Consider the following 21,740-nt stretch of genomic DNA (forward strand, 5'->3'; position numbering starts at 1 on the left):
GGGGGCACAAAGCCCAATAGGCTTCAAGGAATATATATTTTTATTATTCAGTGGTGTGGGCTGCCGAGAATAGGCATGCCAATGCCCCCACCACCCCCGAAATTGCCACAGTCTTTCTGCCCCCCCAGGAGAAAGATGGGGGCAGTAGCCCCTGACCTATTCCCCTAGGCGGCATCAGAGAGCCCACTAGGCGCCAGCGATTACGCTGGCTTTTTTTATGTGTGGGGGCTGCCCAGAATTGGCATGCTAATGACCCCACCCCCTAAACAAATAGCCACCACGGGTATCTCGTTTTCAGAAATGTGTGGGTTTGGTAGGTTTCCCAAGATAAACGCCGAGCCCGGGGTCAAAAACTCAGGTGACCCCCTTGCAAAACCAGGTTCTTTTGTGATAGGTAATTTTGATGTCTCCTCAATACGTTTTGGGCCCTTGCCTGTTGCGGGTACTTGACCCACCCACGTGAGTGATTAACCATTTTTATCGGGAGACCTGGGGTAACGCCGGGTGGTAGGAAATTTGTGGATCCACGCAAATTCTAGAACTTTCCATCACAGAAATAAAAAGAAAATGTTTTTTTGTTGTTTTTAAAATTTTTTTTTTTTTTTTTACAAATTTAGAGGTTTGCAAGGGATTCTTGTTAACATAATGTCGGACATCGTACCTTGTGAAACCCCACAGCCACCGGACATGGACTGTGTTTCGGAGGAGCAGCGGTTTCCAGCACTGCAGTATAGCTGGCCCTTTAAGGAGGACGAGCTGGAGGACCTCTGTTCCACTCCTGGGGGGTGGAGCCTGGCAGCGTCATCGCCGGATAAAGCACCCGCAGCCAGTAACATGGAGGGCAACCACCGGAAGGAGGAAGACGGCGTTCGTGGTGATTCAGAGAACCGGAGGAAATCAGAAGGAGCAGAAGTCCCGGAGCCCATCCTGATCCAGGAAGGAGGAGAGCCAGGAGGCCAACGCATCTACGAATCGCCCTGCTGCGTTCCTGGAGGAACGTGGCTGGAACAGGTGCGTCTACGTCTCCGGGGTGTTGGGAGGAGGGCGGATATAGCGTCCCCGGGAGGGTTTGGGCAGTCTGCCTTGAAAATCTCCCTAGCTTGTGGGGAAATCCACTCCCAACCCTTCCTTTGCTGCTGACGGAGCCCTCTTCCTACACGACCCGACCCCATAACAACGATGCTATCTTCACTCACGAACCCCTCCCTTGATGTCGATTTGTGCAAGGCACTAATCGCTGTTTTCTTTCTTTGCTTTTCTTGAAACACCCTCCCGCCTTCGGACCCCCCTACCTGACACCGCTGTGAGGGAGACACCAAGCGACGCCAAGGAGGAGAGAATATCCCCCTGCAGACGACATCTACCGAAACTTGAGCACACTACTTCCCCTTGTTCTTTTGTGTTGTAAAAGAAGAATAAAGACTTTCACTACCCTATACGTGTTGCGCTTGCCTGCCCGCTAACAAGTGGTGGAGAATGCGGGCAGCGTGACCTCAATTGACTGGAAATAGAGACCCTGATACAGCACTTATTGGAAGGCCAAAGGAAGTTGGAATGGGCGGTGGAGCAACAGCTAACGTCTGCCCATGCCGACCCGGGCGCTTTCAAGGACCTTATGAAAGCCCAACTAGACACCCTTTTGAAAGTTGCAGAGGATCCTGCACCGTCTGGTGCCGGCCAAAAGATTAGTCGAGGACTCAGAGCCACCCCCATTGTTTCCCTGCAGAAATATGTAGTGGGCGAGGACCCCGATGCCTTCCTCTTGAATTTCAAAAGGGCGGCCAGGGACTCTGGTTGGCCCATTGGCAAATGGCCTTTCTTCCTGGCCCCCCCCCCCCCATTAACCGGCGAGGCCCAGGCGGCCTACCAGGTCGCCAATGCCGGCAGGGTCACCCCTTATGAGGAGGGGAAGACTGTCATTCTGGACCATCTAGGCATGGATTCGGAGGCCTACAGGCTCCGTTTCCAGAAAGAGAAAGGAACACCCGCGGATAGTCCTAAAACCCTCTATTATAAACTGCAACTTGCAGTCGCGAGAGTGGTTGAAAAGAAGAGATACTGGGGTCCATCATCCTCGATCAGTTCCTGGATGCCCTACCTTATGCCACCCAACAGTGGCTAAGACAACATTCCAACTTAACAGTGGAGCAAGCCGTGGAGATGGCAATCTCGTTCTCCCGTGCTCAACCCAGAATGCCCTGGGAACCTGAGAAGACCTCCCGAACAGCGCCAACCTCTGGAGAGGCGCTTACACCAATCAAGGAACCCGAAAGAGCCCGTATACCACGACCAGAGGGCCCTGTGAACAAAGGATCCCAGTGCTTTGACTGTGGCGAATGGGGTCATATCGCCAGAGTCTGGCCTCGAAAGAGAGTGGAAGAACCGATGGACATAAGCTATGCCCCCAGGAGCCTCATGAATACAGAAGGGGGACCTGTTTTTACGTAAGTCTGCTGGTAAACGGCTCTTCCGTTACTGCCCTTCTGGACTCAGGATGCAAACAGTCGGTAATATGGGGTGATTTAGTCAAGCCCAGCCAGATAATCCCAGGAAGACAGGTCCTCATTCGATGTGTCCATGGGGACACCCGCTCATATCCCATTGCCAGGGTTCCCCTCAAAACTCAGAAAGGACCCTTTCTATGGTAACAGTGGGAGTGTTAGAGTCACTACCAGAAGAAGTGATATTGAGACTAGACAACCCCGACTTCCTCTCAATGTTCCTACATAAAATAAGGGACAATACGTCAGCAACTCCCAGGGGGAATATATCGAGAGCATTACTAACCCAGGAGCCTTGGTTAACCGACAGGGATTTTCGGTGGGCCCAACATAATGATACCACCCTTACCATAGCCTGGCAAGAAGCCCGGAAACCACAGAATGCAACAGCCCCTTCCTACCCCTAATTTCAGATTGCCAACGACCTCTTATACAGGGTGGCGGGACCTGGAGAAAAACCCCAGTTGTTGGTACCCTGGGAATTCAGGGAGCAAATAATGTTTGTTGCCCATTCTCATCTGCTGGATGGTCATTCGGGGGCAGAGAAAACGACTCAGAGCCTATTGCGGCTCTTTTATTGGCCCGGAAGAACAAGTTACTTACCTTCGGTAACTATGTATCTGTAAGAAACATTAGTTAGTTAGATTCCTCACCTTAGAATATCCCCAGGCGTCAGGCTGGATCCGGAAAGATTTTTGTAGCAATACCCCTTGTGCGTCGCTAGGCGTCGTCTGCGGCTCCGCGTCCGTCGTCGGCGTCGTGCGCCGCAATGACGTCGGAGTACTTAGACGCCGCCCTCGCGCGCTGACGTCACTTCTTATACATAGCTTTCCGCGCCAGGGACGCTGAGCCATGCAAGAGACCGACACTGGTGCCAAAAAATCTAGGGCCCTGAAAGGGAGAACCTTAACCCTAGATGTCGGTTCGCAGAACGGGGAGGCTGGGTGGGTCGGTGAGGAATCTAACTAACTAATGTTTCTTACAGATACATCGTTACCGAAGGTAAGTAACCTGTTCATCTGAAAGAAACACGTTAGTTAGATGCCTCACCTTAGAATAGATACCCCAGCAATACCAATCCCGGAGGTGGGCCTGCGAACCAAGATCACACCAGAAAGTCCTGGAGAACAGAACGGCCAAAGTGGCCATCTCTCCGGACTTGGCTGTCCAGGCAATAGTGCCTGGCGAACGTGTGCAGTGAAGCCCACGTCGCCGCCTGACAGATGTCCTGCAAGGGGACTCCCCGTCCCAGGGCAGTTGTCGCCGCTGTGGCCCGGGTGGAATGGGCTCTCAGCCCAACAGGAGGGACCTTTTTCACCAAAGAATAGCAGAGTTTAATACACAACACGACCCGTCGCGAGATGGTCCGCTTGTGCACAGCTTTACCCTTCTTTGCACCTACATATCCAACAAAAAGTTGGTCGTCCACCCGGAACTGGTTTGTGCGGTCCAAATAAAATGACAGCGCACGTTTTGGGTCCAGATGGTGGAGCCTCTTCATCTTTTGAAGGATGCGGAGGCGGAAAGAAGGTGGGCAGCGTGACAGATTGCCCGATGTGAAAGGGAGTCACGACTTTAGGAAGGAAAGAAGGACGGGTCCGGAGGACAACCTTATCCGGATGAACCGAAAGGAAGGGAGGCTTAGCTGACAGAGCCTGGAGCTCACTCACCCGCCTAGCGGAGGGGATAGCCACCAGGAAGGCAGTTTTCAGAGTCAGTAGACGAAGTGGACAGTTGTGAAGGGGCTCAAAGGGAGAGCACATCAGAAAAGTAAGAACAAGGTTCAAGTCCCACTGAGGCATTACGAATGGAACAGGAGGGAACATATGAGTAATGCCCTTGAGAAATCGGGAGACAACAGGGGACTTGAAAAGAGAAGGCTGATCAGGAAGCCTTAAGAAGGGAGAGATTGCAGCAAGATAACCCTTCAAGGTGCCCAGAGCAGAGCCCTGCTGGGCCAAAGAAAAAAGAAAGAGGAGAACCTCAGAAAGAGGGGCAGAAAGGGGATCCACAGCCTTTGCTGTGCACCATGCCACAAATTTGTTCTACCGGCAGGAGTATACCGTCTTTGTGGAGGGACGCCTGGCAGCCAGAATGACATCACAGACTTCAGGAGGCAAGTCAAGTGGCATCAACTGCCGCCGCTCAATCTCCACGCATGGAGGTGGAGGCTGGACAGGTTCGGGTGGAGGACCGTCCCCTGCTGCTGCGACAGAAGGTCCTCCTGAAGAGGCAGTCGTATCGGGGGATCGATGGACATACTGAGTAGCTCGGGATACCAGTACCTTCGTGCCCAATCCGGAGCCACCAAGATGACTTGGGCCCGGTCGCGCCTGATCTTCTTCAGCACTCTGGGCAGAAGTGGTATAGGCGGAAAGGCGTACAACAGACCGCAACTCCACTCGCGAAGAAAAGCGTCTGAGCGAGTGCCGCCATGGAAATTCCAACGCGCAGAACTGCTGACATTGTGCGTTCTCTTCGGTGGCGAATAGATCTAACCAAGGCTCTCCCCACTGCAGAAAGAGACCTTGCGCCACGTCCGAGTTCAGACGCCATTCGTGATCCATCATGCACCGGCGGCTGAGTTTGTCTGCTCTGGCGTTCAGAGAGCCCGCCAGATGTTGAACCACCAGGGTGATGCCCTGATGTTCCAGCCATGTCCAGAGGCGCAGAGCCTCCTGACAAAGGGCCCACGACCCCACCCCGCCCTGTTTGTTGCAATACCACATGGCGGTGGTGTTGTCCGTGAACACCTGCATGACACTTCCCCAGACAGAGGGAAGGAAGGCTTTTAGTGCAAGTCGGATCGCCCTCAGCTCCAATAGGTTGATATGGAGCCGAGTCTCCACCGGAGACCAGAGTCCTCTGATCTCCGCCTCTCCCATATGGCCCCCCCCCCATCCCAGGAGGGACGCATCCGTCACTACGACATGCTCCGGTTGGGGTAGGGAGAGGGATCTGCCGCTGACACAATCGCGATTCGTGAGCCACCACTGCAGCTGGTTCGCAGTGCCCTCCGAGATCAGGACATGGTCGGACAGGTTGCCTCGATGCTGGGCCCACTGAAACTTCAGGTCCCACTGCAGAGCCCGCATCCGCCACCTGACGTGAGGTACCAACAGGATGCAGGAGGCCATCAGCCCCAGAAGCCGCAGCACCAACCTGACCGAAACCCAGGACAGAGGCCGGAAGATGGAAATCAGGGCCTGAATGTCCCGGACCCGCTGTTCCGGCGGATAGACCCGGAACTGCGCCGAATCGAGAACCACTCCAATGAAAAGGAGCTTCTGGGAGGGACTCAGGTGCGACTTCGGCACATTGATGGAGAACCCCAGCGAGTGCAGGAGGTCGGCCGTAGTCTGGAGGTGGGAGACGACTTGCTGGGGCGAGCCCGCCTTCAACAGCCAGTCGTCGAGATAGGGGAAGACTGGAACCCCTGATCTGCGCAGATGAGCTGCGACCACCGCCATCACTTTCGTGAACACCCGAGGGGCACTGGTGAGGCCGAAGGGGAGCACGGTGAACTGAAAGTGCTACTGACCCACCGTGAACCGCAGGTAACGCCGGTGGGCCGGCAGGACGGGGATGTGGAAATAAGCGTCCTGCAAGTCCAACGCTACCATCCAGTCTCCAGGGTCTAGGGCAGCCAGAACCTGAGCTAAAGTGAGCATCTTGAACCGGTCCTTCCGGAGGAAGGCGTTGACGCTCCTGAGGTCCAAGATCGGGCGTAGGCCCCCTTTGCCCTTCTTGGGAACCAGAAAGTAGTGGGAATAACTACCATGATCTACTTCTGGACCAGGAACGCGCTCGACGGCCTCTTTGGCCAAGAGGGCCGAAACTTCCTCTCGTAGAAGATGCCAATGATCCCCCGACATATGGTGGTTCAGTGGTGGCATGGCTGGAGGGGTCGTCTCGAAGGAGAGGGAGTAGCCCCTTCGGACGATTTGCAGCACCCACCTGTCGGACGTGATGGAGCGTCAGTGGAGCAGGTGATGGCGAACTCTGCGCGCCCACTGGCGTTGAATGGGCCCTGAAAGTTCGGACTAGGAGGGCTTTGAGGCGGATGCTGCCGGGGTGGATGTGGACTGACCGGCACGTTGACCTCCAGTACCGCCTCGGCGGAATCCACGTCCGCGACCGCGTGCAGGTTGGTTCTGTGTCCGGTGGCTGGGCGGACGTGAGGAGGCGCCCCTTCCTTGGCCACGAAAGGGACGAAAGGCGGAAGTTTGCGACCGCGGGGCCGAGAGACCCAAGGACTTGGCCGTGGCCCGGGAGTCCTTGAACCGAGCCAGCGCACTGTCCGCCTTCTCACCAAAAAGGCGAGTGCCATCAAAGGGCATGTCCATGAGGGAACTCTGGACATCCCCCGAAAATGATGTGGACCTCAGCCAGGCGTGACGCCGAAGCGCCTCCGTGGTGGAAATCGCCCGACCCAGCGAGTCCGTGGTGTCAAGTCCACACCGTATGGCATGTCGTGCTGCATCTCGACCGTCAGCAAGTGCTTGAGTGAGTCGTGTCCGTGCCTCCACCGGGCACAAGGGCAGCACGTCCTCCACCGTATCCCACAGAGAGTTGGAATAACGGTCCAATAGGCAAGCGGTATTTAAAGACCGCAGCCCCAAACTCAGGGACGAGAACAGTTTCTTGCCAAACCGTTCCAACCTCTTGGATTCCCGATCCGGAGGAGCGGACGGGAAGGAGGATTGGGAGGTTGAGGCCTGGATAACCAGACCCTCGGGGGTGAGGTGTTGGGAGAGGAAACTGGGGTCGCCCGGAGCAGGGTGGTGGCGCCGGGCAACGTTCCGACCACAGGAGGGACTGTGGAGGGCTTGGACCAAGTGCCCTGCAGAACGTCAATGAGGGCCTCATTAAACTGCAGCAGAGGATCAGTGGAGCTTGCTGTCGGTTGAAGGACCTCTGTGAGGACGTTAGTCCTCACGGCCACAGCAGGCAACTCGAGCCCTAGGGCTTCGGCCGCCTTGCGCAGCACCACTGAGAAGGCTGCACCCTCCTCCGAGGCCACAGTCGGAGGAGAGATGAAACCAGCGTCCGGCGAGGTATCCAGACCGCTGGCATCCCCCAATTCCTCTGCCCAGTCCTGAGAAAGTTGGGCCTGAGCGGCCATAGGGTCTTCAGACCCCTCCCAGTCGCCCTATTCATCCGATTCCCGATAAACAGGAGGAATGATCGGAGCCGGGCAGTAGATGAAGCGTTCACCAATCGGCGCCGGCAGGCACCGCGCCGGCGTCGGGCCCGGACTAAACTGGGGAACGACGTCGTCCGGGGACGGCGTCGGAGGTGGAACCGGTGTCGGCGCCGGGGGAGGAGGCGTCGTGCGGTCGACCGGCGCCGGCCGAGATCCAGGCCTAGATCCCTCGGGGACCTGCGGCGTCGGGGCCGGAGCCGTCGACGGCGACGGGGCCGGAGCCGCCGGCACGCGAGGTCGCCCAGTCGAACCTGCGGGGCCTGAAGGTGCGACGGCGGAGCCAGGCCCCTCATGGCCGAGAGGAAGGCACTGACTTCCGCCGGAGTCGCGTCAGTCCCAGGGACCGGCGGGTATGGGGACGGACGCGGCATCTGCGGCTCCGACGGAGCCGCGGGGGTGGGACCACCCTGACCCTCAGCCGAGTCGCGCGACCGGCGAGGGGAGTCCGAAGAGCGATGTCGTCTCTTGGACTTCTTGGAGTGCTTCGACTTACCCGAAGACCCCGACGAGCGATGACTATGGCTGCGGCTCCGCGATCGGTCCCTGGACCTCCTCCAGGACCGGGACTGAGAGCGGCGCGGAGCAGAGTGCCGAAGCTCGAGAAGCTTACGGGACCGCTCCCGCCTAGCTTTCGATGTCAAGGCCTGGCAATCGAGGCACGACTCCGCTTTATGGTCGGCCCCCAGGCAATAAAGGCACCGGCGATGGTGATCCGTCACCGACATAAGGCGATGACAGGCGTCACAGGCTTTGAAACCAGGCATCCTACCGGCACCAGAGTCGAGTCGATAGACCAAAATAAGTCAAAAAAGTTAGTCAAAAAATGACTAGGGGTAAGCTCTTCCCGGATCGGCGCTTACTGGCACAGAAAAAAGAACTGACGTCAGCGCGCAAGGGCGGCGTCTAAGTACTCCGACGACGTCATTCCGGTGCACAACGCCGACGACGGACGCGGAGCGGCAGACGACGCCTAGCGACGCGCAAGAGGTATTGCTACAAAAATCTTTCCGGATCCAGCCTGACGCCTGGGGATATTCTAAGGTGAGGAATCTAACTAACGTGTTTCTTTCAGATTCTATGCCCAAACACTGAAATACTATAAGGAATGCACGGTTTGTCAATGAAAAAAACCCTATCTCCCCCCCTCCGGTACCCCTACAGCCCCTACCCATAATAGGTAAACCATTTGAGAGAGTGGGTATGGATATCATTGGGCCTCTGCGTCGCTCTACTAAAGGGTTCCAATATGTACTGGTTCTGGTCGACTATTGTACCAGATTCCCTGAGGCCTTTCCTCTCCGAGCCCCTACCACTTCCAACATCTCTGACAAACTGGTAGAATACTTCTCCCGGGTTGGATTTCTGCTCCAGATGCTAACAGATCAGTGTGAGAAGTTGGCCTGATATATGATGTCACTAGTTCTAGTGTACACCTTGTATCAGTCCAAACAACCCTTATGGTGATTGGTGATTGGTTGTAAAGTCAACCTTATAGACCAGCTATCCTAGTGGTAGCATGGACAAGAGCAGTCTTAGGCTAAACTCTGTATGGCATGTGAAGCCAGCTGTTATACCATTTGCAATCCCTTGAATACCAAATGAAAGGACACCACAACAGATATATATAAAAATAGAATGTATTTATTCTAGTCAAACCCTCAGCACTCTTTATGAGATTCGAGGTAAGTACAACACAGTCTTATTTAAGCATACATTAAGTCACACAGGTAAGTAATACAGTTAGGCCCTAGGGGCCACGCAAACCATATACTAAGTGGTATAAGGACCACTGTCACGGAAATAGGATGGGCCTAGGCCTAGGGAATCGCTGGGGCTACACTACACTACACTAGCAACAGTTAGGAAGTGGGAGGCCCACGGGATTCAGGTGCAGAGTGGAAACACTCACGCGTAATGCGTAAAAGTCGATAGAAATAGTAGTTGTTAGCAATTAACAGTTTAAGGACACTTCTAAAGCAGCTAGAGAGTCGAGACTCGGAAACTAGACCCTAGGATAGTCACTACCCTTGTGAGCACCGAAGTACCCAAGTTACCTAGCCCACAGGCTGCGGGTGCATCGGTGTGAACTTGCGTCGGGTTTCGTCGTGGACTTCTATGGATGCCTGAAGGAAAGTTGCTGACAGGCAGTCAGTGAAGAGTGTCCGGTGGATCCCAAGGCTGGGATCAAGAATAGAGGAGACCTGCAAGCAGTAGGGACAGAGTCAAGGTCACTAGCCAGTGACCACGTGGAACCAGGAAGGAACCAGGCGATGTCGTAAAGATTGCAGGTGAAGGTGAAGCTTGTCGCTGCAGCCACGAGGACCAGGGAACGTCGAGGACGACCAGGACCAGGAGGCGAGCTGTCCCACGAAGGCTCTTGCTGTCGGCGGCGTCGAAGTTGGACTAGGACTCACCAAGCCTTGGCAAGCGGAACCCACGAAGAACGGAGGACTTGCTTCTGGTGCAGACCAGGAAGGTCTGGGGTGCTTCTCTTTTTCAAAGGAGCAGGAGCCAGTCTGGAGGAGCCAAACCAGCGCTGAAGATTACGGGATGCGTCGTCACAAAGGCCACCAGCCAGCAGGCAAGCGACCGGACATACGCGGCAAGCAGGAAAATGCAGAAGGGCCCCACGCAGGACTCGTGGAGTGTGGAGGGCTGATCTTCGGTGCAGATGGTGCTCGGGGTTGGGGCTTCTCAATCCCCAGAGCACAACTTCGAGGATGCCTCAGAAGCTGCGCTGGAAGCAAGTAGCCAATTTTCCCAGGTAGCCGGTCCCACGTCTCTCGTCGCCTCCACGGATCTCAGCTTTGCTGTGGATGTGGATCAGGGTCGGAGAAGTCTGGAAGTCAAGGCGCTGGTCGGGCTCTGCAGTCGGTTCCTCGTAGAACTTTAGGCAAAGCAAACGGCAGGTCGCTTGATGGTGCCTGTTTGCACAGGGTGGCCACTCATTGGCCACAAGGGAGATTCTTCAGTCTTCTTCCGTAGTCAAATGTCGAAGGTCCAGAGTTTCTGTTCACGTTTCAGTTTTCAGGATAATCCAAAGTCCTAGGGACTCAGCTCCCACTCGTATACTAATATGGGGGGCTGGGTTACCTGCCAGGTCCCTCCTATGGGTGGGACCAGGGAGGGGGATGGTTACACCCCCTTCCCTTTGTCCAGTTTTGCGCCAGGACTGGGTCTGGAGTGCCCCAGCACCGGTTTGAACCAGACTATGCATGGGACACCTTGTGTGCCCCAGGCAGTGTCTCGTTTCTTTCATCCCTCCCTGCCCCAATACACTAAGTCCTGTCTAGGGTGGTGCTAGCACCTCCTAAGGCAGGAAACCTATTGTCCAAGCCTCCCTCGCTGGAAGGACTCCCAGCAGCAGGAGGTCAGACTTGTGTCTGTGGCAGCAGCATCCATTTTGTGATGCTGGGGCTCTGGTTAACTTTAACCGGGTAGTAGGTCTTCAACATGTCTTCTCCCTCTAGAAGGGAGGAATACTATCCTCATCACCAGAAATGGTGTGGGGGTAGTATTCCAAAGTGTTAGACACCTTACACGACATATTTTGATAAAGCCAAACCACAGTTACCATAACCGCGAGGATTATAAGGCACTTTAAGAGTATATGGTAGGCGATATCATAGAACAGCTATAAGGACATGGTTCCGAAAGCTGCAGACAGGCTCAGCTCATGCTAGAGCACCATCTCACATGTTACCAAGCACTCTGCCGTCATGATTGTTAAGGCCTGCCATAGGAGTGACTGATTGGTTACCCATGTGTCTATATATAAGGTAGGTATAGGAATACTACACCTAAGCAAGGGGTGATTACACGACCTTGCCCCAGCTGAGTGATCAGCCAGTTGTGTCATGATGGAAGGCCAGCCAGGAGTGGCATAATACATGCTGCAGCCCCTGGTATGCCTAGGGTACACCCATGCCCTGGGTACCTAAGGTACACTGTACAGGGCCCTAGAGGGTGATCCTTACCAATTTGGTTATGTACCTAAAGTACATAGTATGAATTTAGAGCGAGAACAGCTGGGCTGTGGGTCTGATTAGCAGGCCCACAGCCACATCTAAGTCGAAAACCAGTGAAGCAAAAGCAAAAAGTGGGGGTGAACATAGAAAGCAGACCCTACTCTCCTACAATCAGGGCACCCCCTTTGACTCAAAACTGATGGCACAGGTTTGTAGGATGTTGGATGTAAAGCATATAAAACCATCTGTCTATCATCTACAAACCGATGGCCTGCTGGAGAGGTATAACGGGACCCTGAAGTTGACCCTAAGAAATATGTTGTCAGGGGAAAGAAAGAACTGGGATCGTTTACCTCCCCTTGCCTACTTTGTCATTCGAGGACATGTACAGAGCACTCTTGGTTGTTCTTCTTTTGAGATGCTCTAAAGACGCCAGCCCCGAAGCCTGTTAGAAATGACGAGAGACCTGGGAGAAGGACAACAATGACACCAGCGATCTCCTCGAATATACACAACATCTCTGCTCCAGGATAGGTAGATTAAAGGATTTAGCCCATGCCAACCTGGAAAGAAAGCAAGTGCTCCAAAAGCAGGTCTATGATAAGGAAAAAAAGTGGAGAACCCTACAGGAGAACGATTGGTTACTCGTTCTCCTGCCCTCTTTTTCATCCAAACACAAGAGCGAGTGGAAGGGACTCTATAAAGTGGTGGGAGTAGTCGGTAAAACGACTTATCGGATACAGGTGGGCCCTAATAAAAGACAGACCTATCATATCGACCTGCTTAAAAAATGGATAGGACCACCTCTTGCTAACAATCATCTGACGCTGTCCCCTACCACTGACCTCAGCACTCTTTAGCACTTCGTGGTTAACAAGGCACTAACCCGGGACCAACAAAGCGGCTTATTGGAGGTCTTAGGAGAGTATGCTCCCCTGTTTTCTGACCTGCCGGGTAGAACCTCTTTAGTAGAACACCGCATAGAGAGCGAAACAGCCGCTGTGGTAAAACAAAGACCATTCAGGATATCGGCATCCCGACGGGAGGCCGTCTCAAGCGAAATCAGCAAGATGCTCCGGATGGGAGTCATTAAACCCTCCCAGAGCGACTGGTCCTCTCACATAGTCTTGGTCCCAAAGCCTGATAACTATCAGGCTTTGTATAGATTTTCGCCAGGGAATTGTTATATCCAAACTGGATGTCTATCCCTTGCCTAGGGTAGATGAGCTGGTTGAGAAACTGGGGAACGCTCGTTTCATCAACACGCCAGATCTTACAAAAGGATATTGGCAGGTACCTCTGCGTAAATCTGACCAAGAAAAAACAGCTTTCTCCACACCCGACGGTCTTTTGAGTATACGGTGCTACCCTTCGGTCTGCACGGAGCCCCCGCGACTTTTCAAAGACTGATGAATAAAATCCTACAACCCCTCCAAGCCTTCTCCTCTGCCTAGCTTGACGACATAGTCAAATATAGCTCCACCTGGGGCATTGCAGGAATTGCAGAAAGCTGGGTTGCACATCAATGCAAAAAAATCCCGTGCAGGCTTACAAAAAGTAAGGTACTTGGGGTATATTTTGGGGAACCGGTGCATTAAACCTCAAGAAGAAAAAATAAAGGCCATCACCAGAACCCCTACCCCTAAGACAAAGAAAGAGGTTAGAGCCTTTTTGGGGTTGCTGGAGTACTATCGCCGATTCATTCCCCAATATTCGGAGATAGCAGCCCCCCTTACGAACCTCTTGCAGAAAAGCACCCCCAAAAGTGCACTTCAAGCCCCTTCCGCCGCAGTCCTGTTAGCCGTCCATCGGTTAAAGGAAGCTATCACCAGCCACCCTGTCTTGATATCCCCTAATCATTCTCGTCCGTTTATCCTCCAGACTGACGCCTCCGACATAGGGATCGGTGCTGTCCTTTCCCAGATCACAGAGGATGGGACTGAGAGACCTGTCTTGTTTGTCAGTAGGAAGCTCTTCCCCCGGGAACGTCACTACCCTGTCTTAGAAAAGGAATGCCTCTCAATCAGGTGGGCCGTTGAGAAGCTCAGATACTATCTTGAAGGTAGACGCTTTGTCTTGTATACCGATCACGCCCCCTTGGTCTGGATGAGCAGAAACAAGGGGAACAATCCCAGGGTGATGCGGTTGTTTCTGTACTTACAGCCTTATGCCTTTGAGGTACGACATCGTAAGGACATCCATAACTCCAATGCCGACTTTCTATCCCGTATTCCCTTCATCCCCGACCGGGAAGACTCTAGGGGAGGGGTGTGTCGGACATCGGACCTTGTGAACCATAATAAATCCCTACCTCATGTAGCCGATCGTCTTTCTCCCCCACAGCCACTGGACATGGACTGTGTTTCGGAAGAGCAGCGGTTTCCAGCACTGCCGTATAGCTGGCCCTTTAAGGAGGACGAGCTGGAGGACCTCTGTTCCGCCCCTGGGGGGTGGAGCCTGGCAGCCTCTTCGCCGGATAAAGCACCCACAGCCAGTAACATGGAGGGCAACCACTGGAAGGAGGAAGACTGCGTTCGTGGTGATCCAAAGAACCGGAGGAAATCGGAAGTACCAGAAGTCCCGGAGCCCATCCCGATCCAGGAAGGAGGAGAGCCAGGAGGCCAACGCATCTACGAATCGCCCTGTCGCGTTCCTGATGGAACAGGTGCGTCTGCGTCTCCGGGGTGTTGGGAGGAGGGCAGATATAGCGTCCCCGGGAGGGTCTGGGCAGCCTGCCCTGAAATCTCCCTAGCTTGTGTGGAAATACACTCCCAACCCTCGCTTTGCTGGTGACGGAGCCTTCTTCCTACAAGACCCGACCCCATAACTACGGTGCTATCTCCACTCACGAACCCTTCCCTTGATGTCGATTTGTGCAAGGCACTAATCGCTGTTTTCTTTGTTTGCTTTTCTTGAAACACCCTTCCGCCTTCGGACCCCCCTACCCGACACCGCTGTGAGGGAGACATCAAGCGACACCAAGAAGGAGAGAATATACCCCTGCAGACGTCTACCGAAACTTGAGCACACTACTTCCCAGTGTTCTTTTGTGTTATAAAAAAAGAATAAAGCCTTTCACTACCCTATATGTGTGTCGCGCTTGCCTGCCCGCTAACGCAGAACATGGTGAAAACCAGACAAGTCACCCCATCCTAGATTCCCCTGGGTGTCTAGTTTTAAAAAAATGTATAGGTTTGCTAGGTTTCCCTAGGTGCCGGCAGAGATAGGGTTCAAAATCTACAGCTAGGCACTTTGCAAAAAAGGGGTACGTTTTCACTATGAAAATGTGGTGTGTTCACATTGCGTTTTGGGCCGTTTCCTGTCGTGGGCACTAGGCCTACCCACACAAGTTAGGTACCATTTATATCGGGAAACTTAGGGGAACACAGAATTATAGAGCAACTGTTATTACCTATTGACTTTCAATGCATTTCTGCCTTCCAAATGTAAGACAATGTGTAAAAAAGTAGTCACTTTGAAAAATGTCCTATAATTCACATGCTGGTATGGGTGATCACAATTTGGGAGATGACAAATAGATACTGTTTCTAAACTCTATATTTTGTTCCCATTTCAGAAATACATAGGTGTCTTTCATACCGATTATTCCCTATTTATATTTTCCCAAATGAATTGCTATATAACCGGTACACAATAAAAAACCATTGCAAGACACTGCTCAGTTATTGGCTCTGGGTTCCCTGGGTTCTAGGTGCACCTACAAGTCATATATATCCCCACAACCAGAAGGGTCCAGCCGATGTAACAGTATATCGATTTCAAAAATTTGTCATACTTAAAAGAAGTTACAGGTGAAAACGTAGGCAAAAATTGCGGTTTTATTTTTTCTTAACTCATGTTCAATTTTTCCTATTTTCAACTGTTAGTTTCTATAAGAAAACCTTGAAGGATATACACAAATGACCCCTTGCTGAATTAAAATATGTGTCTATATTTCAGAAATGTATAGCTTTCCATAATCCATCATTGCTTTCATACCCATTTTTACCATTGACTGGAAGGAGGTTGAAAGCACTAAAAATAGCAAAAATAGGCTATGTCCCAGTAAAATGCCAAAACTGTGTAAAGAATTTTGGTTTTCTAACAAAAGTCCGTCAGTCCCTGAAAGCTGGGAAGATGGTGATTTCAGCACCACTAACCTTTTGTTGATACTATTTGCAGGGATAAAACCAGACGCTTTAATCTGCAGCCCTTTTTTCCAATTTTTCCCCCAAAAAACAAAATCTAGCTGTATTTTGGCTAATTTCTAGGTCCTCTCCAGCGGAGTCAACAAACCCTGGGTACCTTTACAATCCCCATGGTGTTGGAAGAAAAGGGCGCAAATTTGGCGAGGATACCTCATGTGGTCAAAAAGTTACAGGGGCCTAAGCCCAAACTACCCCAAATAGCCCCCAAAAAAAGGCTTAGCATGGGGGGAAATAGAGGCAAAGGGGTTAGTAACAGTATGTAATAGTGCTACTTTTTAACAATGCTACGATTTGTAAGCAAGAAGTTAAGAAAAAATGCTTAAATAGCGTAAACTTTTAAATCGTGTTTTTTTAAATTATATATCCTTAGACTCACTAAATGACATATTCAAACTAAAAGGGTGACTTCATTAAAGAAGCATGTAAATGAACTGATTGTAAACAAGTATGTAAATCATACAACAATTTTGTCCATGCTGCAAACAGGGTGAATGAACAATGTTTTGAATAATTCGCTACATTTCTGTACTTGTGAGATTCCGGGAATCAGGGAATATGTTGTTAGTTGCCTAAAAAAGAATGTCTTAAATAGCACAATCTTTATAAAAACTGTGCAGGTAATGGAACCTCAACTGATTACCAAAAAATAACATTTCCAGAGAAAGGTACTCTAAATAGTCAGCTGTAAATAGATTAAACCTGCTATTGACTACACTTAGCCCCAGTAAGGTCACGTTTTTTCTCTAATTCCAAGTCCGAATACTCCGAAGGTTTATTGCAATGCCTACATTCATGTGCCAAATGTAAAGGAATCAAAATATGCTATATTACTTTTAAGCAGCCTGTAATTAATTAATTTTATTTCCACTTGCCTTTTATTCTTTAATTAAAGACTAGTATGTGTCTGCTTCTCTTTTAATAATTAAGGAAGTGTTCTACTGAGAGCACTGTTAAGTGCTGCAAACAACCAAAGACTTTCCCACCACATGAACATCAGACCCACAGAAGCAGGCTTCTTCCTTAAAATTGCCAGCATATTTAGGTATTAAGAAATCAAAAAGAGTGCTTTCATTAACACAATGTTTTCCATGTCAGACACTACATGCTTGTCTATTTATGCATCTGACCACACGTCCCCATGTGTGGATACGCTTTGCGTGTCTGTGTGTAAGTGAGGACACATGCACATATACACAGTCTGAATGGATGTAGGTGCATGTGCATATTTTTTCTGTTAAGGCAGGCAGACATTGCATCAAAACACAAGGCTTAGAACAAAGAGCACATCTAAAACAAGACAGACCTATGAACTTTAGCAATGTATTTTTGTGTTGTGTATTTATTGGTACTTTAAATAAAATATGAATAAATGGAATCTAAGTTTTCTACATAATGCCCTAAACAGCCCTTAAGAGAAGCCAACCACTAATAAGCACTACAGTGTACAGTCTCTATGAAGTACACATACTGAAACTTCACTGCAGTACATTAGCACACATTTTAATGTCGAAGGGAAGTGATCCTAGATTTAAAGCAGATGTGTACTGCCAAGTTGAACTTTCTAAAATGACTAATGCATTCCAGAATTCCAACTTCAATTCTTCATGATGTAGGTACTTATGAGACAGTCAACACATAGCAACACATAGCAACAAACTACATTGAGAGATAATTTGAGACAAAGGAAGGAATTGTAACACATCAATACTTTTTAGAGAGTTATATGGCTTTGCTGAAAATACATTTTTAAGAATCACTACAACTGCCATTTTGTTTAGTTTACTAGAAAGCATATTAATTTCCTTATACAATAGTCCCATACATTTTGGAATAAACTAATAAATGTCAAATACCTGAAGCCAGATATGGATTTTTTAATGATTGTTTCATCCATGCTCTTGTCGAAAACATATGACAAAGCAGCAATGGTGGGCCCCCAGATCATTGTGAATAAGTCATGATCGTAGCTTCCAGGTACAACATGCAAGAAAACACCTTCATGGGTGGCTCCACGGTGCAGCAGTACATTCCACATGTAATTCTCCTTCACAAGACCAGTCTGCTCTTCAGGCATGACAATTTCATCATTTCTAAAATGACACAAACCAAGCATTTTAAAAACCTCACCAAATCAGGTCCTGACTGCTCCAAATGCTTAAAAAACATACCTCAATGGTGCACATGGTGTAGGATCTGGGCATGCAAAATTATTTACCAGTCACATTGAGCCCATGAGTACTATATCCCAGATGAGTGGCTCTCAACCTGTGGCCTGGGTACTGCCAAGTTGGAGAGGGTGGGGGTGGGTGTGGGGGGGGGGGGGGTAATATACTTAGAATTATCGGATTCAATCATAGGAGCACTGCTGGAATTTAGAAAAGCTCAAACCTTGCTATGAAAATTTTTATTTGTTTTGATATATTTGTGAATTAAATAAAATATTTCATAATTTCAGTATTTGTTTTATGAATGCTTGTTTCTATATATTTTGGTGTATTGTTTTACAATCATCAGAAATGCTCAAGTCAGGGTACCCAGCTTCCAATAATGACTCAGTGAGGGCCCCCAGATTCCAATACTGATTCAATGGGGGTCCCCGGGTTCCTGTAGTGATTAAGTGGGGGGCCACAGAAGTCAAAAGGTTAAGAACCACCGCTCTAAAGCCTATAAACACTGTGAGAAGTTGGCCTGATGTATGATGTCACTAGTTCTAGTGTACACCTTATATCAGTCCAAATACCCTTATGGTGATTGGTTGTAAAGTCAACCTTATAGACCAGCTATCCTAGTGGTAGCATGGACAAGAGCAGTCTTAGGCTAAACTCTGAATGGCATGTGAAGCCAGCTGTGATACCATATATAATCCCTTGAATACCAAATGAAAGGACACCACAACAGATATATATATAAAATAAAGTGTATTTATTCTAGTCAAACCCTCAGCACTCTTTATGAGATTAGAGGTAAGTACAACACAGTCTTATTTAAGCATACATTAAGTCACACAGGTAAGTAATACAGTTAGGCCCTAGGGGCCACGCAAACCATATACTAAGTAAGTGGTATAAGAACCACTGTCACGGAAATAGAATAGGCCTAGGCCTAGGGAATCGCTGGGGCTACACTACACTAGCGTTAGTTAGGCAGTGGGAGGCCCACGGGATTCGTGTGCAGAGTGGAAACACTCACGCGTAATGCGTAAAAGTCGATAGAAATAGTAGTTGTTAGCAATTAACAGTTTAAGGACACTTCTAAAGCAGCTAGAGAGTCGAGACTCGGAAACTAGACCCTAGGATAGTCACTACCCTTGTGAGCACCGAAGTACCCAAGTTACCTAGCCCACAGGCTGCGGGTGCATAGGTGTGAACTTGCGTCGGGTTTCGTCGTGGACTTCTATGGATGCCTGAAGGAAAGTTGCTGACAGGCAGTCAGTGAAGAGTGTCCGGTGGATCCCAAGGCTGGGATCAAGAATAGAGGAGACCTGCAAGCAGAAGGGACAGAGTCAAGGTCACTAGCCAGTGACCACGTGGAACCAGGAAGGAACCAGGCGATGTCGTAAAGATTGCAGGTGAAGGTGAAGCTTGTCGCTGCAGCCACGAGGACCAGGGAACGTCGAGGACGACCAGGACCAGGAGGCAAGCTGTCCCACGAAGGCTCTTGCTGTCGGCGGCGTCGAAGTTGGACTAGGACTCACCAAGCCTTGGCAAGCGGAACCCACGAAGAACGGAGGACTCGCTTCTGGTGCAGACCAGGAAGGTCTGGGGTGCTTCTCTTTTTCAAAGGAGCAGGAGCCAGTCTGGAGGAGCCAAACCAGCGCTGAAGATTACGGGATGCGTCGTCACAAAGGCCACCAGCCAGCAGGCAAGCGACCGGACATACGCGGCAAGCAGGAAAATGCAGAAGGGCCCCACGCAGGACTCGTGGGGTGTGGGGTGCTGGTCTTCGGTGCAGATGGTGCTTGGGGTTGGGGCTTCTCAATCCCCGGTGCACAACTTCGAGGGTGCCTCAGAAGCTGCGCTTGAAGATACTAGCCACTTTTCACAGGTAGCCGGTCCCACGTCTCTCGTCGCCTCCACGGATCTCAGCTCTGCTGTGGATCAGGGTCGGAGAAGTCTGGAAGTCAAGGCTCTGGTCGGGCTCTGCAGTCGGTCCCTCGTAGAACTTTAGCAAAGCAAAGGGTAGTCTCTTGATGGTGCCTGTTTGCACAGGGTAGCCACTCCTTGGCCACAAGGGAGATTCTTCAGTCTTCTTCTTTCGTCGAATGTCGAAGGTCCAGAGTTTCTGTTCAAGTTGCAGGTTCAGGATAATCTAATCTCCTGGGGCCCAGCTACCACTCTTATACTAATCTGGGGGGCTGGGTTACCTGCTAGGTCACGCCTTATGGGTGGGACCTGGGAGGGGGGTGGTTACACCCCCTTCCCTTTGTCCAGTTTCGCGCCAGGACTGGGGCTGGAGTGCCCCAGCACCGGTTTGAACTGGACTATGCACGGGACACCTTGTGTGCCCCAGGCATGTCTCATTCTTTTCATCCCTCCCTGCCCCAATACACTAAGGCCTGTCTGGGGTGGTGCTCGCACCTCCCAAGGCAGGAAACCTATTGTCCAAGCCTCCCTTGCCGGGATCACTCCCAGCAGCAGGAGGTCAGACTTGTGTCTGTGGCAGCAGCATCCATTTTGTGATGCTGGGGCTCTGGTTAACTTTAACCGGGTAAGTAGGTTACAACATGTCTTCTCCCTCTAGAAGGGAGGGATAATATCCTCATCCCCAGAAATGGGATGGGGGTATTATTCCAAAGTGTTAGACACCTTACACGACATGTTTTGATAAAGCCAAACCATAGTTACCATAACCGTTTAAGATTATAAGGCACTTTAAGAGTATATGGTAGGCTATATCATAGAACAGCTATAAGGACATGGGTCCGAAAGCTGCAGACAGGCTCAGCTCATGCTAGAGCACCATCTCACATGTTACCAAGCACTCTGCCTCCAGGATTGTTAAGGCCTGCCATAGGAGTGGCTGATAGGTACACGTGTGTCTATATGTAAGTTAGGTATAGGAATACTACACCTAAGCAAGGAGTGATTACACAACCTTGCCCCAGCTGAGTGATCAGCCAGTTGTGTCATGATGGAAGGCCAGCCAGGAGTGGCACAATACATGCTGCAGCCCCTGGTAGGCCTAGGATACACCTATGCCCTGGGTACCTAAGGTACACTGTACAGGGGCCAATAAGGTGATCCTATCCAAATGGGTTATGCACCTAAAGTACATAGTATCAATTTAGAGAGAGAACAGCAGGGCTGTGGGTCTGGTTAGCAGGCCCACAGCCACATCTAAGTCGAAAACCAGTAAAGCAAAAGCAAAAAGTGGGGGTGAACATAGAAAGCAGACCCTACTCTCCTACAAACACAATTAAAGTGTTTTTGCAATCTGCTTTTATTGGCTGCCAACATTTTCAAAAAAGTAGGTGCTCTCTGACATCACCAAAGGATGTGCCTAATGTAGGAAGATGGCTCGGTGTATATACCACACCAAAGTAGGTTACAGTGTACACCAAGTCCAGGGGATCCCCAGAGGTACAGCAAAGGATACATTAGAAAATCCCTAACAGCTCTCTATGTGGTAGTGTGGTCAAGCAGATAGGCTTATAAGGTATGTGAAACATTTATTGTTTTCACTCAATCGAGGACGGATTACACACACTCAGAGACAGAATCCAGACCAATTAGGTAAGTATAAAAAGGGTATACTTAAGTTTTATGTCTAGAACCAAGCAGTACTTCAAACAGGTAAGTAGAATATGCTTTCAAATGCAAAACCTTACAAAGAAATGCAGTTGTGGATGGAACTGCAA

At 50.5% G+C, this 21,740-nt stretch overlaps 1 protein-coding gene across 5 annotated transcripts in view; it reads right to left on the reverse strand.

Moving 5' to 3' along the window:
- The window catches only part of GBF1 (golgi brefeldin A resistant guanine nucleotide exchange factor 1), a 2,300,480-nt gene that overhangs the window by 1,023,464 nt on the left and 1,255,276 nt on the right, over positions 1-21,740 (reverse strand). For all 5 annotated transcript variants that reach the window (XM_085603553.1, XM_085603551.1, XM_085603552.1 and 2 more), the window contains one exon: positions 17,737-17,973. In XM_085603553.1, coding sequence (XP_085459679.1) covers positions 17,737-17,973 — 237 coding nt within the window. The remainder of the gene's footprint in view (positions 1-17,736; positions 17,974-21,740) is intronic.

The sequence above is a fragment of the Triturus cristatus genome, chromosome 1_2 (genome assembly GCF_964204655.1).
Source record: "Triturus cristatus chromosome 1_2, aTriCri1.1, whole genome shotgun sequence".
Lineage (NCBI taxonomy): Eukaryota > Metazoa > Chordata > Amphibia > Caudata > Salamandridae > Triturus > Triturus cristatus.